Source organism: Cucurbita maxima, unplaced genomic scaffold (assembly GCF_002738345.1).
Source record: "Cucurbita maxima cultivar Rimu unplaced genomic scaffold, Cmax_1.0 Cma_Scf00016, whole genome shotgun sequence".
Taxonomy (NCBI): Eukaryota; Viridiplantae; Streptophyta; class Magnoliopsida; order Cucurbitales; family Cucurbitaceae; genus Cucurbita; species Cucurbita maxima.
Window position 1 is genome coordinate 2,655,618 of NW_019272032.1, and position 15,532 is coordinate 2,671,149.

Sequence of the window (15,532 nt, forward strand, 5' to 3'; positions counted from 1 at the left end):
AAAAAAAAAAAAAAAAAAAAAAAAAAAAAAAAAAAAAAAAAAAAAAAAGAATAAGGATTTTACAAAGAGGAGATACAATTGTTAGTTAATGGAAAAATCTCTAAACAATTTAGTCGCAAAACCCCAAAAGGGAATATTAAACTGCATCCACTCTAAACGTCCTCCCCAGAGTCTAGACCTCTCCACTTCTTTAAGAACTATGGAACTTCCCGACAGTATACTGAAAATTCAAGTCATATTCCAACAATACTTGCTCTGGTAGAACCAGTTCTGTAGGGTTTCATTGCGATTTAAATGATAAAAAATAAAAAAAAAATCAATCAAGAGGACTGTGCTAAAGGCATTAGCTACCTTATTAGAATACGGACTATACTTAGTGAGATGTAAAATTCTCTCATGCATAAGGACACGTCAAGATAAAAGCTTACAACCACAACTTAGCATATCTATAACACATTGCATAAATTTCCCCTTAGTATTTTATTCAGGTTTTACTCATTTTTTGGTATTCTTCATTGTTCAGATACCATATACCAATTGCAAGGAAATGCGCAGTATAAAACATACTTTTGCTTCTTCCTCTTGTCCAAAGTATCCTTCCACTTTCGCTTCTTCATTTCAAGCCATCCATTGTAATCGACATTTTTGTCAATGTTTTCAACATGCAAAGGTGAAGAAGGCTCACATCCTTCATTAAAATTATCCTGCACCTTGGAGTTTATTTCGCTATAGCTTGTACTTGAATGTTTCATTCCTCTGACATCATAACATCGGGCAACTGGTTTGGGGCCATTTGTAGAACTTGTTTTCTTTTGAAAATCTTCTAAATCGTCAGAATTATCTTCATTCACCACATGCTTGCTGCAGCTGACATCACTATTCTTCTTTGAATGCTTACCTCTGTTTGAGGATGCAAACATATCAGCTACTTTCTGTTGGCGAAATTTATCGTCCTTCTCACGAACTTTCTTATGTAACCAATCAGGATGGACAACCCTAGGAACAGGATTTGCAACCTAAAAAATATTTTTCTTTTAGTAAGAAAACAAGATCGATTTTCCAAATAGATAGCAAGAAACAACCTTTTGCATGGCTGCTGGAATTGTTATAATTTTTTGAATGGCTGAGCTTAGACGTTGCTTGTAGTAGGACCAGTCAATGATGGATCGGATGCCAACTTCAGATGAAATCTTGCACCATTTGCGTACATAAAATTTCATAATCTCTGCAATTAATTATAAAAAGCCAATTTTTTTGTAAAAAACTTACACAATCGACAGAATCAAGTCCAAGAAATCCACACTGGATTTTTACCTGCATCAGTCTCAAAGATTGCAACTGGAACAGCACGCTCACTTACAGGTGTTCCCTATCACATTATCAACAAACGAATGAATTAAAAAGTTGGGCAAGAAGCTAGACCATTGGAATAATTTTTAATTAAAAAGTGTGGAGGTTTGCATGTTGCAACTTTAGAGGGAAAAAATAAAATTCTTTTAGCAAAATGTAGATGGGAATTTTCAAAGGAGTCATGGCGTAAAGGGGTGACTAATATTTATAAGGCCAATGATCTTGGATGGTTAGAGCAAAGAAAGAAAAGGGGGGAAAATGAATGTTATAAGAGTCCTTAGTAGTATATTTCAAAGTTATAGGGTCTGGAGAATTATGATATTCAGTTTTTTCAAAAGAAAGAAGTAAATTGTTCATTAATTAATGAAAATAAACAAAAAAAATAAACAAAAAAAAAAAAAAAATCAAGGACCCAATGTCAGGGAGTGAAAATAACAAGAAAACAAGCTAAGAGGGAAATAAAATCCCCCAACATAACGGAGAAAGAAAACATCAATAAGAAGATTTAATCTTGAAAACATGCAATTGTTCCCCACCAAATTGAAAGTTTATCTTCAGAAATTCTTTAATTTCTTTCAAACCAAACCTCATAAATGAAAGCCTTGACAGCATTAACCTAAATCAATTGAGCTTTAGATTGCAAAAGAGCTCCATATAGCAACCGAATGATGTTACCCTTAGAATTCTAGATGAAAACCCATTGTGAATAACATGAACCTGTCATCACCCCTTTTTGTGAATAAGTTTACTAGTCATTAAAATTCGGGAAGGAACTTCAACCAGCAGAACAGCCAAAAGGATGCTAAGCATTCGTTCAGCCACTGTGCCTGTGTTGCTTCCTTCTGGTTCAAGCTGAGTTCAGAATAATTCACCAAAGGTTTTATTTCTTCAAATTTGCAATAAGAAAACTGCAATTATTCTTTAGTTCACTGTTTGTACAGCTTTTTTCATGGATATGTGGATAGAGAGAAACATAAGAGTCTTTAGGAGCAGCAGTTGTCTTTTGGGGATCATAGATTTTGTAAATTTTGAACTTACTCAGATTTTGAGATTTTTGTGGGAGCTAGACAATTGATTTTACTTCGATAAATTGGATCATTTTTTTTAGAAGAAGGATACATATGGTACATAAAAAAAATGCCTAACCCTCATTGGCACCTCCCTCCCTCGAGAGGAAGACATGAGTGGGAGGGAAGGAGGTGGATGATGTGAATTGGCATAAATAAAAGTAATGGTTTAAGAGCTAGAACAGGCGAACAATGAAGCATCCATTATTTTAAATGAGAATATCGTATAGATATCAACTACCAGAAACATCATCCTTCTTTCTTCTAACATAGGATGACGTGAGAAGCTTACTCATTGCTGTTATCTTTACATTAATTGCTACAATAAAGCTATATACAATTGTTCCCAAAACTACACAGTAACAGTGATATCAGCTACGAACTCTGATTATTGAGATTTGTAGTGTGAATTATGCTCACCGGGGGTAGATATCATATGTAATAAAATCATACACTGTATACATACCTTAGGTTCACATGCAACTATATATTGACAACGTAGGCCTTTATCTCTGACCATTGTATCACCAAGAAAATCTGCAAGACGTCTTGCAGTGGTAACAGCACAAGACTTCTGTTCTCCATAGTCTGCCAAAGATTTGCTCATGGTACTGGATTCAGATATATAATCAAGCAACTCGCTATCTGCAATATCTTTTCCTTGATTCTGAGGGGAAGCATGAAAAAGACACGTAAATTTGAAGCAAATTACAAATTAATATTTTAAATTGACGACTGACCATATCATAAACCATTATGGTTACAAATAAAATTAAAAGGGAAGACCTCCATTAACTTCAGAATTCAAGACAAGCTTTCAAAATACGATGTTTTAACATAGAATATTGAATTCAAATTCTACTTACATCTAGAAGATCTAACCAGCGATTTGCAACAGATGCAACAACTGAATAGCATTCTTCTAAGGTGGAACCGTGAAGAAACTTGTCAAAAAGTTCAGCCTACAAGTTTAAAATATACATGCACAGGAAAAGTGAGATAGCATACTAATTAATATTAGATTGCATAACATACAATACAGAGAAGCATAACTTGGAGTCTCTATCAGGCAGATAGTAACCATTATCATACCCAACCAGTACCCTAGGCCAATTCCATTTTAGCTTAATAAATGTTGTTTGCTTCTTATGTGGTTTTATCATTATTTTCCCTTACCTTCTTCTAAAGAAGAGAAGTTAAGAGGTTAGGGAATACGATAGAAGAAATGGAATTTGGGGGAATGATTTCTAACCCCTCAAGACCTCTGATTTCGGATACTAAAATCCCATAAGTTTGCTCGAGAACAAAATTTTTCTAAGTGAAAAGTTGTCCCACTTGAGTTAGTTAGGACACTCCAGGAAATTAAAATGAAAAAAGAAAAAGGAAAAATGGGTTATTAGGGGAAAATAAATTGTGGAACGAAAATTCGGAGATAATATGTTTCGGCAATTGTCTTTTTAGAAGTTATTTTCGTTTGTTTTGACCTTCTTTTTCTCAAGGATGACCCATATCTAAAAATAATTGAAATTGTTCTTACTTCCAAACCTACGGTCTTGAGAATGGTAATTTCAAATTTATACTACTTTAACCTTTTACAAGTCACCAAAACAACTTTTAAAAAGAGTTCTGAAAACAAAAGTAGAAATGGAAAACAAAACAGGTCCCCAAAGTCCATTAAAGAAATGGAAAAACGATAAAATGACTGAAACATTTCTATAGTCAAAGAGATGGACCATTAGATTCAAATCAACTGTTTATATTTTAAACCGATTAAATAATAGAAAACTGGCTGAATTTAACCAGCTTAGATGCAGTTATACTACAAGACTTGCGTGCCTAGATTAGTAAAAAACTATACCTCAGTCCTTGACCATTCTGCGACACGAACTTTAATTAACAAGAGATGACCAGCAGAGAATAAAAGCAAAACAATAGAAACAAAGACCTGGAAAACTTTGATGAGCTTTAACTCCCCCCTACGCTTAATCTCAAAGCCTTTTAGCTCTGCAAGTGTTCCATCATCATTGAAGACAGCATATCTTTTCTTGATCAAAATGCCTTCTTCTTTGGAAGCAGGAAGGATCATTGCCTAAACCATAAACTATGTGAACATATTGAATCCAAAATTAGTTTAATTAAATGAAAATAAATGCAATATTACCTTGTATGGTCCATCTACTTCAAATTCAATTGAGCATTCACTATGTGTTTTATATATTTTCTTCACAGGATCTATAAGCGTCTGCCAAAATACTTAGAACATGAGAACAATATGTCTAGGTGAGCTAGAAAAGACGTGGATAAAGAGAAATAAAATAAAAAAAAAAACAAGCTTACCTGATACTGGTCATTTGTGTTGTTCCTTGCCACATCAACATTAAGCATTACACATGGATATGAAATTGTCAACTTCTTCAGATCTCTGAAATATATTTTTCGTATAACATAGTCATCATTTTTAGATAATCATTGGAAGTAAGAAAGATAGTGGCAAAGCATTCATTGAACTTTATATATATTAACTATTTCAAAACCAAAGCACACGAATGAATAGTGAAATATCAATTCATACTTTGTTTTGAAGGTAAAGTTTTCTGGGAATGATCCAGGTAGCGCACACCAGATACCATCGGTGTCTAACTCCAATGGTTTTCCAATTTTTTCAATTAACAGACGAGCATTCTGAATGATTTTTGCTCCAGTATATGTAACTACTCCAGCCATTTCCATTGAATACCATCGAGCACCCCTAGAAGAAAAGTAACATTTTGAAGTGAAAGCATGACACTGAACTCATGTCGATGGGAAAAAAAACATAAAAGATCTCAGGCCAAAACAAAGAGAGCTTACTTTCGCATCACATATCCATAAAAGGAGTTGAGGATACATTTATGAGCGAGTTGTAGAGAATCATAAAGAACTACCATGTCCTATAAAAAGTAGTGAGAAACATGAAATACAATGTTAAGAATAGAAAAAGCTTAAAAAAATTTCAAGTGATCAAGAAGTTAAAGGCAATTTCCATACTTGTGCTTCCTGGATCTTGATTGAATTTCCACTCGCTTTAGCTTCTGATAATTTTCCCTTCCATACTTTATTGAGCCCTTTGTATTCGTACCTTCTATCTCGAAAACTAGGACATATCAAAAAGATGAAGTCAGATTTGAAATGTAACTGATAATGACAAAAAAAAAGTATCAGGCCTATCTACAAGATGACTCCCCCATCTATCTTGTTAAATTACTAGTAAGTACTTGGTTTTGTTATTAGCTTTAGTTCAACAAAACATTTGGGATTTGGGGGGTTTAGGGTTTAACATTTGGGATTTGTAAGCATTTGAGTATGTTATTAGTAGTACGTCATTCCATTAACATTTTACATCAACTCTGATGAAGTGTTAATATAATTAAATTTGTCATAACCCATTATCTTAGCTTTTGAGTTGATTGGAGATTTAACAAATGGAATACCACAGTAAAATAGAATTGATGTAAGAAACAGCTAAATATTTTTTGTATTGTTACCACATACAAATAATACCAACCATAGATGAAACCATTTTTAGGAAACACCATACATAATGGTTTGAACTACTAAAAGAGGAAATATCAGCCAAGAAATGTATCGACTTCCAACTTATCTAAATCACGTACCTACGAACAGTGTCAATATAGAAAGAGTTTTCTTTCATGCAGATCCCTGCTTCTCGAACTTCATTGACTGGCTTATCAAGTACTCGTTTATAAGCCTAAAAAATCTCAGATTAATATATATCAAAAGTGACTTTAAGACATTCAAGTAAATAGTGATCAATAAACCTTCTGACAGTATTTCTTCAAACGTTCTTTGAGCTTTGCTTGCTGCTCCAACTTTGGAAGTTCAAGAAATGATTTTGACAACCGAGCACTACCGCTATCAACGAACTCAGACTCAATTTGATTCTTCAGATGATAATAGTCACTGAATTTGTTGAAGTCATAACACAATTTCAATAAAACGCTTCATGAAAAACAACAGCAGATAAATGGCACAAGTAGAGAGAGAGATGACCTTTTTTTAGCCATGAATACTTCTCCACGCCAAACCCATTCAAGTTTTCGTAGACAAGTTTTCTCAGGACGATTGAAATCACAAGCAGTGCAAACCTCATCTGTGACTATTGACGACGGCTGGAATTAAACAAAAATAAGCTGTTAAATCTATCCACAGTATGGAACTAATGGCTAGTATATTTGATTGAGGGAAATAATTTTTTTTGGCAAAACAAGTAATCATGTCAGCTGGAATTGGGCGAGTAGTCAAGCCAATATATGTGCTCTCAAAACAATAATTTGTTTTTAAAGAGCTTGTAATAGTTAATATAGTACAGATAACTTAACAAAGAAAATTAAAAAGAAATATTCCATTTTCATGGACCAGTGTCATCCAACATAATCAAACATGAGAGCTCAAACTCCCCAAGAATAGCCTCAAAAGACTTGTGACATCATGCTCACACCATTTTCCACGAAAGAATACAAGGCTCCTCAGAAGAAAACATGAAGGTAGTCAAGTGAAAATTATCTAGAAATAGATCGAGCAGGCTTATTGTTTTTTTTTAAAAAAAAAATTGAAATAAAATTTTCGTTGATATATGAAAAGATAGAAAAATGTTCAAAGATACAAACACTTAGAAAATCGAAGTTACATGAGTCTAAAAATAAACAGTGAAGAACAAAACGCTTGAAGGGAGGAGCAGAAGAACAGTCTTGTTGCAAAACATTGATTTTCTTTTTGCTTTTTGCACAATTTGAAATGTATATTCCATTATTAGTAAACTTATTAAATAAAAACTACAAACAACCTTGTTCAAAACCTAGAGAAATCAAGTATAATTTGTAGCTCTCCTTTAAAATTGAATGTATACCTTAACTAAAAGAAAGCAGAATTTTTAACATACCTGAAGTCTATTTGTTAAAATAATGTTGGGATACATTGCAGCTACATCAAGGTGATATATCAGAGGGCCCTCTTCACGTACAGGCTCATCCCGCAATCTAATAAGCTATGCATCAGATGGGAGAGGGAGAAAGAAAGTTCACAAGAAAAGACAAAATGGTAAGAAATGGTATCCTTATACATTTTAAGATGGAAACACCATGGACAGAAAGTATTGTAAATCTTGCTTCATTAAAAATAAATAAATAAATAATACTAATAATAAATATAAAAAAAATCAATACTGGAGTTTAAAGAAAAGCAACTTCAATTTATTAACCATTCTAAATAATAATGTTCAGATGAGCATAAATAAAAATCATAAAAACATTTGTAATAAAATAAAATAAATTAAGGTATCAAAAGAAATTCTTGCCACCTTTTCCATGATAGCATTCTTCACATCACTATAATTTGACACTAACTCCAAGTCTGTTTTTCCTTCTACTTGTATGGCATACTGCAGATCTCGATCCAGATTGTTTATCAATTGCTGAATAGTAGAGGAATCCAATGTAATCAGTGGTTTTGAAACACCATTGTCAATTAAATAAATTGAAGACTAGAGAAATCTACAATCAAGGAAACTTGATTGAGATGTATGTATGTGGCATACATCATAGGCAGATGGATCAAGCCTAAAACTGGTAGGAAGGTCGGATCTAAATACACCACTCTCCAGGCATTCTACATGACCACCTATGTATGTCTCACTTTCAAGAAGCCGGTTGTTATAGAATTTCTCTGGATCTGATAGATGTTTGTTAGGACACACAACATTAGCCTGGTAAGCCTGCAACAAACATAAAATCACGAAAGAAAAGGAAGGTAAAAACAAATCAGTAGTTTAGAAAGAAAAGGATAAACAAACATATCTATGTCAAAACTTAGCCAACCTGAACCATTAGAAGCATCTCACAAAGAGTCCCACTTCCTTTGCGCAACACCTCATCTGGTGACATCGGAATAATAGTTGCTAGAGAAAAAATGAAAGGATGAACATAGGTCATGTACAAGTAGTATGTAGCAACAGCATCTGAAACCGAATAGGACGCCATCATCTGCAATAACATTTTCAATGACAAAGGAAACGGTTATTAGGAAGACACTCACAAGATTTTAGATTCATAACTTGCAAGAGTTCAACTTCTAGGAAATAAATAAACATTAACATGTAGAGCTGAGAGTTAAGAAAAAAATGTAATTGCATATCATAAGAAATTGACGAGCAAAATAAGAGAGAAAATACAGCCTTGAAGAAAAGTCCAACTCTAAGCCTTTGGATAGTCACCAAAACATGGAAAATGAGACCTATATGTTTCTTTCCTTTAACAATCATACTATACTATAGCATCAATTGATGTCAAAGCTCGCCCACGTAAAAACATTTTAATATGAAAGCAGATATCACCCACACAGTAGCCAAACTGTCGTACTAGTTATAGTTACAATATACCCACTTGAACTATAATTTAGACATGCTAACGTTAGAGCTTGTGTGTGAGAAACCAAGGTTTCATTGCAAAAGGTGAAGAAAATACAAACGGGCCTAAAAAATGAAATAAGTTGAATAAGAACAAGTCAAATTTTGATCCTTTAACACACTATGACAGCGTTCATTGCATTCTCTATATATTTGTGCCATATTTTTATGCATTAATTTAAATATCCAAGACTTGGTTACATTTTTCTTTGTGCAGAGTAAGCCACTCCATTATTATCAGAATCATGAAAACTTAATCACATTACAAATACAACAGAAAACAAGTCATGTTTTGTACCTGAGGCTTTTCCTTTGCAAACCGCACCATATCCTCGGGATTCACTTCAAGAGGATCATAACCCAATTTAGCTTTTGTCACGGCCTGTCAGATTCAAACAATAGATATCAAACGGTAGTTACTTATCATAGAAACTAGAAGACTCTACATATTACTGTCACTGCATTGTTAGCAGACAATTGTGTTTTGTATTTTCTCATTAGCCGTGGTTGATGAAACTATAATTACCTTGAAGACAAGGCGACCTCAGCATCTGGGTAGTCTATTTTCTTCTTTTTTCTTTTTTCTCTCTCTCTTTTGCACTTACCTCTTCATTTTGTTTATTTAATTCATCAATGCAGTTTGAACATAAAGGAAAATATTGGAAAAAATCAGTATTGACAATCTCACTTTTCATTTTATTGACTATTTGATGACAATTTAAGAAAACCAGTAGAAAGCTATCGGGAAAACCGAGGGATTAATAAAGGGAAAGAAGGAAGTTTTTAGTTATAATCATACAGGAAATTAGGTCAAGGTTGAGTGACACAATACTAGCAGCTTTATGAAACCCCTTCCCAAGAAAGTAATTTCCACACAACCCAAATAACGTTAACATTCTTAATCAGGATTAACCATTAATTCCTGATCGGTTACATAAAAGGAACAAACGACTGAATTTAAATTTTGTACCTTCAAACCTTGGCTACCCTGAGGAAGATAACTATCACGCTTAACCCACGCAAAGCAATCCAAATGACAAGCAAATTTAGAACGGCATTCCCCCTGATTCTTGTCGCATTGAAATCCTACTTCCTACAAGCTCAAAATGAAAACAAAAATATTGTTTAGGAAAATAGAAGTTCCAATGTTTTGAGCCAGCACCAATAATAAAGATTCAACGGGAAACAAATTAGTAAGTAACTAAAACCATATGACCTAAGAAAAACATGTATGTCGGCAGCAACTGATTTCAAATTCGCCACTGACCAATAGGAGCGTTTTTTAGCCATTACAAATAATAATTCATACAAGTTTAAAACAAAAACTCATAAGCATGAAAGTTCAAGGTGCACTAGAAACATACACGCAAGAAGAGTTTTAACTCCAACTGCTGAACAAATCATGCAAGTACTTCTAAATCAAAAAATACAGAAAGAAACTGACAATCATATGGAGTTTCCAAGCATATCCAGAATGACTTTAGCCACACAAAGATTAACATACATACATATATATACTCTTTTTACACACAAAGATTAACATATATGTATGTATGTATGTGTATTCTTTTTACAACTACAACTTTACAAATGTACATATATATCGACAGCTGTGCAAATGAAGTTAAAGCTTTGAAAACCCTTTCAAAAAAGCACTGTATCTCTAGACATAATCGAATAGCACAATAATTCTCCAAATAAAGTGGCATTTAATGAATACAACGAACTTACATCACTCATTTTAAATCCATGATACGCTGCTCTGCTTTCAATGAATGGCCAGTCAAAATAATCGCCATTGTAGGTAACATAGATACCAGGTTTCACCTCTCGCATATGGGCAAACCAAAATTTGAGAAGCTCTAACTGCAATAGTGAGAAAAGAAAATCATATTAAATAATGATCAAAATAAACAACTTTAAAGTAGATGTGCATCATTAATCACAAGATCATGAACACCGGAAGTATAACAGCATGGAAATGTAATCTTTACCTCATTTTTCACATTGGTCACTTTAAAGAACCCTTCATATTCTGGTTTTGGAGTGTACTCCAAATTCTCGATATCTTCTCCAACACACTGCAGATATTATGAAATCACCGTCATTATTGTCTTGCATACATATATTAGAAAAGTATTATCAAAACTTACTGACTAATAGAACCTTCATTTTGAAGTTACCTAAATGAATCTTAAGACAAAGAATAAATGAATTTATGACTTGAAGATTGCTAGGAGATAAAAGATAACAATAATAAGTGCGTTGTAAAGTCTCAAAACAATTAAAGAACTACATTGCAAACACAACATGTACATGTCAAGAAGTCATTCTGGTAATTTAGCTCCATTCAGCATTCATTGGCATAAATTATTCAAGAGAGTAAAATCTAGTTAGAGAGGGCTAGGAGTTTTTTCAATTTTCCTGACCAAACTTGTAACAACTTATTGAACTTTGCCGTGAAACAAAAAAAAAAAAAAAAAATTGAAATTCTAAATTGATAGAATTTATATATACGTGGTTATTTAAAATGCCAACACGTTTATAATCGTAAAAATTACATTAGCCAATATTTGCATAACTTTTAATTGAAAGTTAAATAAGATTGATAGATCCATCGAACTAAAGGAAGTAATTCTTATGCAAATTACCAAAATAAATGAGTACAATCAAACCAAATTGATAATAAGTAAAATGCATTGAGCAAATTTCCGAAGAGTTTATCACCCTCCACTCAACAGAGGAGTCGGGATGATATTACAGACAATACCTCTCTGTTGATAATCAAGTACCCATGTCCATCAACCATATAGGAAATCATCATTATCATGTCATATTCAGCATCTGGAAATTTTAATGGTAGCTTTGTGGTCTCGATATCAAACGCACATATGTGAACTTCAGCACGTTGCAGAAGATCTTTTCTCTTCTCAAGTGAAACACCAATGCTTGATACACTAACATCGTACCATTGTCCGCAGCGCACATCTGTCAAATAGATTTGTGTCAAAAGAAAGAAAATGAAGAAATCACTTTAGAGACGTATGAATACTAGTCTAACTAAATAAAATGAGAAATCACCATGATCAATAGCAAAGCGAACATGGTAAGGAACATCATACTCTCGAAGATCAACAATGCATTCTACAAAATCTTGGGGCTTTTGTTCCCTGAAAATCAAGAGACAAATTAGTCCAAGAGAAGCAAATAAAATTGAACTTTGTAATGATTATGAATGACATGCCTATGCCTTGATGAGAACTTAAAAAAACATCTTTGTGCTATAATAAAACTAAAAACTGAAACACCAAGATATGATAGGGCTCAAAAATCAGAATCTGTTTCATTACATTCACTTTTGAGTTCCAGAGCATCCAAAGACTGCCCAAATGCAGGGATATTTTTATTTTATATTTCAGTGTTAAATTTTACTTTAGACAATGGTATGATTATCTTGCTATACCAAAATTTTATAGATATTTTATGGGATTATCTTGCTTTATAGATATTTTATGGGATTATCTTGCTATACCAAAATCAAGCATCTTACATTCTCATAAAACTGAATATCTAATTCTGAAAAACAATTAACAAAATTGTGTTATACAATGCATATTAAACTTAAACGTCTAAGGTTCACCTTCTCCCAAATAAAATAGAATCATATGCTTCTGCAGCATCAGACTTTGCCCAATTGCTTTCAACAACTCGCAACAGTTCACTCTTCACGTTCATCAATTCTTGAACAGTGTCAAATGATAGCTTTAAATATGCCTTGCGCAAGCCAGACAGATGATTCTTCTGCAAAGAAGCAAACAATTATACATCAGAAGATGCATATCAAGCAAGATCAAGCAAAAAGGAGCAATAAAGTTGAAATTGAGTATTATGGTAATAAATCCTATGCAGCATAAACAAATAAAATGAATGCATAATGCATGTCATATAGAGAAAAAAGTTTCATGTTAACTGAAAAGTGTAAAATCTAAATGCTTAAGCAATTGTCAGCACATTGTAAAAAGAAACAAGGAAAAACAATGAGTCTTTCCTTTTTTTCATAAGGCAAAACAATGTTGAATAGACAACAAGACGCACTTATCTAGAGAAAGATTATCATTACCATTTACATTGTTGACCATAACTTATACAAAGAAAGTTGAAGGCTAAGATGCACTGTAGTAGTAAGGTTGTTTATGGTTGAACATGCATCAAAGCACAAATGCTCAATGGATTCTAGGCAATAGCAAAATAATAACAGCTCATTAAGAATAGGAAATTCTAGATTCTTAAGTTCATAATGACAATGCTCTCCACATCAAAGCTGCAATATTATTTGTTCTTTAGCACCATATAAGAATGAATATTAAAATCATAACTAAAGTAGGCAAAAGATGTAAGTATATCCATGTGAAAACTTACAAGATCAAGGTCTTCTTTCTCTAAAATCTCAATATCAGCTATTTGACCTTCATAACGTCGTCTCAAATAAGCCTCCACATCAGTTTCCATTTTGTCCTAAAACATTTGCATCATTTTATTCATTGTTAATGCAAAATGATGATAACCACGACATGCATGTTTCACCAGAGAATTGATTGAGGAAGATAAAGCAAACAACATGGCTTTTACATGCGTCATATACCTTTGTCGCTGCATAGAAGTAAGGACGAAACTTATATTTTGACTTGAAACTGCTGCCATCCTGTACCAAATCAAAAAAGATACACTTTGAACTAATTCATTATACACGATCTGAAACAGTTATGTTATGCCATTTTTTACCTGTGCCACAAAATAAAGATCGATACAGCTGTAGATCTTTCCGGTGTCCTGATCCTCCAAAGCTGACTGCAAATTTACAATCAAGCATTGATGATGTTCTTCACTTTTCATATCATAGACTGAACAATTGTATGAGTAAACAATGAATTGCAATACAAAGTTTAACTTTTTAACTTTGGGATTGCATGTCTTCCTCTGTCCCGTAAACTGGCAGGGTAACCTCATCAGCGAGTTAAATCAATCACGATGCTCTTATTTACTTCTCAATTACAATGCTCTTATTAAATGAAGAAATACACATATTTTACTTTCAATATATACAACATGTGAAATACTAAATGTGAAATAAGGATCAAGAAGTAAATGTATAACATAGAACATAAGCATTTTGCAACATTCTCATGCCCTTCTTTTTCTGACAAACAATATATAGAACTTCCTCAGGTTAGAAAGTGGATCCATCGCTTTATAAGTAAAATCATCTTATTAAAGTTGTGCAATAAAAATCCATTGGCCACACCTAAAATACAGGATACAACTAAAACTTTTTTTATAATGAAAATAAATATTGCAACTTCAAGATGCATCCTGGGAATAAATTTGGTGAGAAACGAGCTAACAATGTACTGCAAAATCCATAATAACCAACAGAATTGAAGCAACAAAACGTTTAACCATGGCTCCTTTCTTGCCTGAAAAGGTTCGAGGATAAAAGATAGGGGTCTTATGCCATAAAGCAAACTCTTCAATCCTCTTGCACTCTCGTGGCAATCCCTTTTAGTTCAATACTGGTGTGATCAGAGAAGAAAGATCGAATCACCATAATCTATAATTTCTATAATACCCATAAATTAAAAAACTATGCTACTTGAGATTAAATATCTCACGAGTTTCCTTGGCAATCAAATATAGTAAGGTCAGGCAATTGTTCTACGAAAATGAAAATGGTCAAGGTTAACTGAAGATAGAGCAAACATTCACATATATAAATAATAATACCCATAAATGAAGTGATCCATTTCAGACCAATTTTCCGTAACAACTACTTTAATTCACCCACTCCCTGAAAATTTGTAATTGTTTCTTATCCAAAAATTAAAAGAAAAATAAATCAGAAATATGTAATAAAAGAGACATCTCCTTGTGTTTTGTAGGCATACGCTTTCCTCATTCGGTTACAAATTAACGACAAAATGCGCTAAATACCTAGACGCTTGACCAAATAAGTTCACCCATAACTACCAAGGTTCCCGCCACTAATTTTATTTCAACTTAACAGCCTACCGTACAACGATTGTACTAAGTAACTGATGTATCTACCGCGTAAAAGGCTTTTGACGTGCCTGATTGACATCTTTTTCCCTCTTTATATATTAAATTTCTTTCTCCTAGACAAAAGAAAGTTGAAGGAAAGTAACACAAAATTATACTTTGAACTCAACAAAAGAATTCAACTCCCTAAATTATCCTTACTTCCTCGACAAAATGGCAACAGCTCAAATCACCCACTCACCAGGCAAAAAGAAACTACAAGAGCAACAAGCTTCTACATAATTCACTTACAGAAGCAAAAGTGAGCAACCATCCAAGCCTCTTATCGCCTTCAGAGAAAAGATCAAACCCAAGCTTTGATTCGATCTCCTCCTCGGCGGACCGGATTATCCTCTGCTTCTTCGACCTACTGTTGTCTGCACGGCCTCGCCTTCGGCTATCGACGCTCATTATATTGCCGGTCTTCAACACACGGCGAAGGAGCACAGCACAACAAAAATGCTTCAGATGAACAGAATGCGAAAAGAGTAACTTAAGAGGGAGAGTTTTCAGAAACAGTGCTTCCGACGAAAAGGGCCGCGACACATCACTTAGCCGGTAG

At 33.5% G+C, this 15,532-nt stretch overlaps 1 protein-coding gene across 1 annotated transcript in view; it reads right to left on the reverse strand.

Annotated features, from left to right (window-relative positions):
• Positions 1-15,516, reverse strand: part of LOC111491125 (DNA polymerase epsilon catalytic subunit A-like) — a 24,786-nt gene extending 9,270 nt beyond the window's left edge. Inside the window, exons 1-29 of the mRNA XM_023139886.1 lie at positions 15,223-15,516; positions 13,660-13,725; positions 13,520-13,579; positions 13,297-13,392; positions 12,518-12,678; positions 11,959-12,047; positions 11,648-11,865; positions 10,872-10,958; positions 10,609-10,743; positions 9,848-9,970; positions 9,176-9,259; positions 8,291-8,455; positions 8,011-8,187; positions 7,774-7,887; positions 7,357-7,461; positions 6,468-6,586; positions 6,236-6,377; positions 6,071-6,165; positions 5,445-5,550; positions 5,268-5,347; positions 4,990-5,166; positions 4,755-4,839; positions 4,579-4,659; positions 4,363-4,506; positions 3,284-3,379; positions 2,884-3,084; positions 1,315-1,369; positions 1,083-1,225; positions 568-1,016 (exon numbers count right to left, since the gene is read on the reverse strand). Of these exons, the coding sequence (XP_022995654.1) occupies positions 568-1,016; positions 1,083-1,225; positions 1,315-1,369; positions 2,884-3,084; positions 3,284-3,379; positions 4,363-4,506; positions 4,579-4,659; positions 4,755-4,839; positions 4,990-5,166; positions 5,268-5,347; positions 5,445-5,550; positions 6,071-6,165; positions 6,236-6,377; positions 6,468-6,586; positions 7,357-7,461; positions 7,774-7,887; positions 8,011-8,187; positions 8,291-8,455; positions 9,176-9,259; positions 9,848-9,970; positions 10,609-10,743; positions 10,872-10,958; positions 11,648-11,865; positions 11,959-12,047; positions 12,518-12,678; positions 13,297-13,392; positions 13,520-13,579; positions 13,660-13,725; positions 15,223-15,381 (3,812 nt within the window). The 5' untranslated portion in view covers positions 15,382-15,516. The remainder of the gene's footprint in view (positions 1-567; positions 1,017-1,082; positions 1,226-1,314; positions 1,370-2,883; positions 3,085-3,283; positions 3,380-4,362; positions 4,507-4,578; positions 4,660-4,754; positions 4,840-4,989; positions 5,167-5,267; positions 5,348-5,444; positions 5,551-6,070; positions 6,166-6,235; positions 6,378-6,467; positions 6,587-7,356; positions 7,462-7,773; positions 7,888-8,010; positions 8,188-8,290; positions 8,456-9,175; positions 9,260-9,847; positions 9,971-10,608; positions 10,744-10,871; positions 10,959-11,647; positions 11,866-11,958; positions 12,048-12,517; positions 12,679-13,296; positions 13,393-13,519; positions 13,580-13,659; positions 13,726-15,222) is intronic.
• Positions 15,517-15,532: the final 16 nt, after the last annotated feature.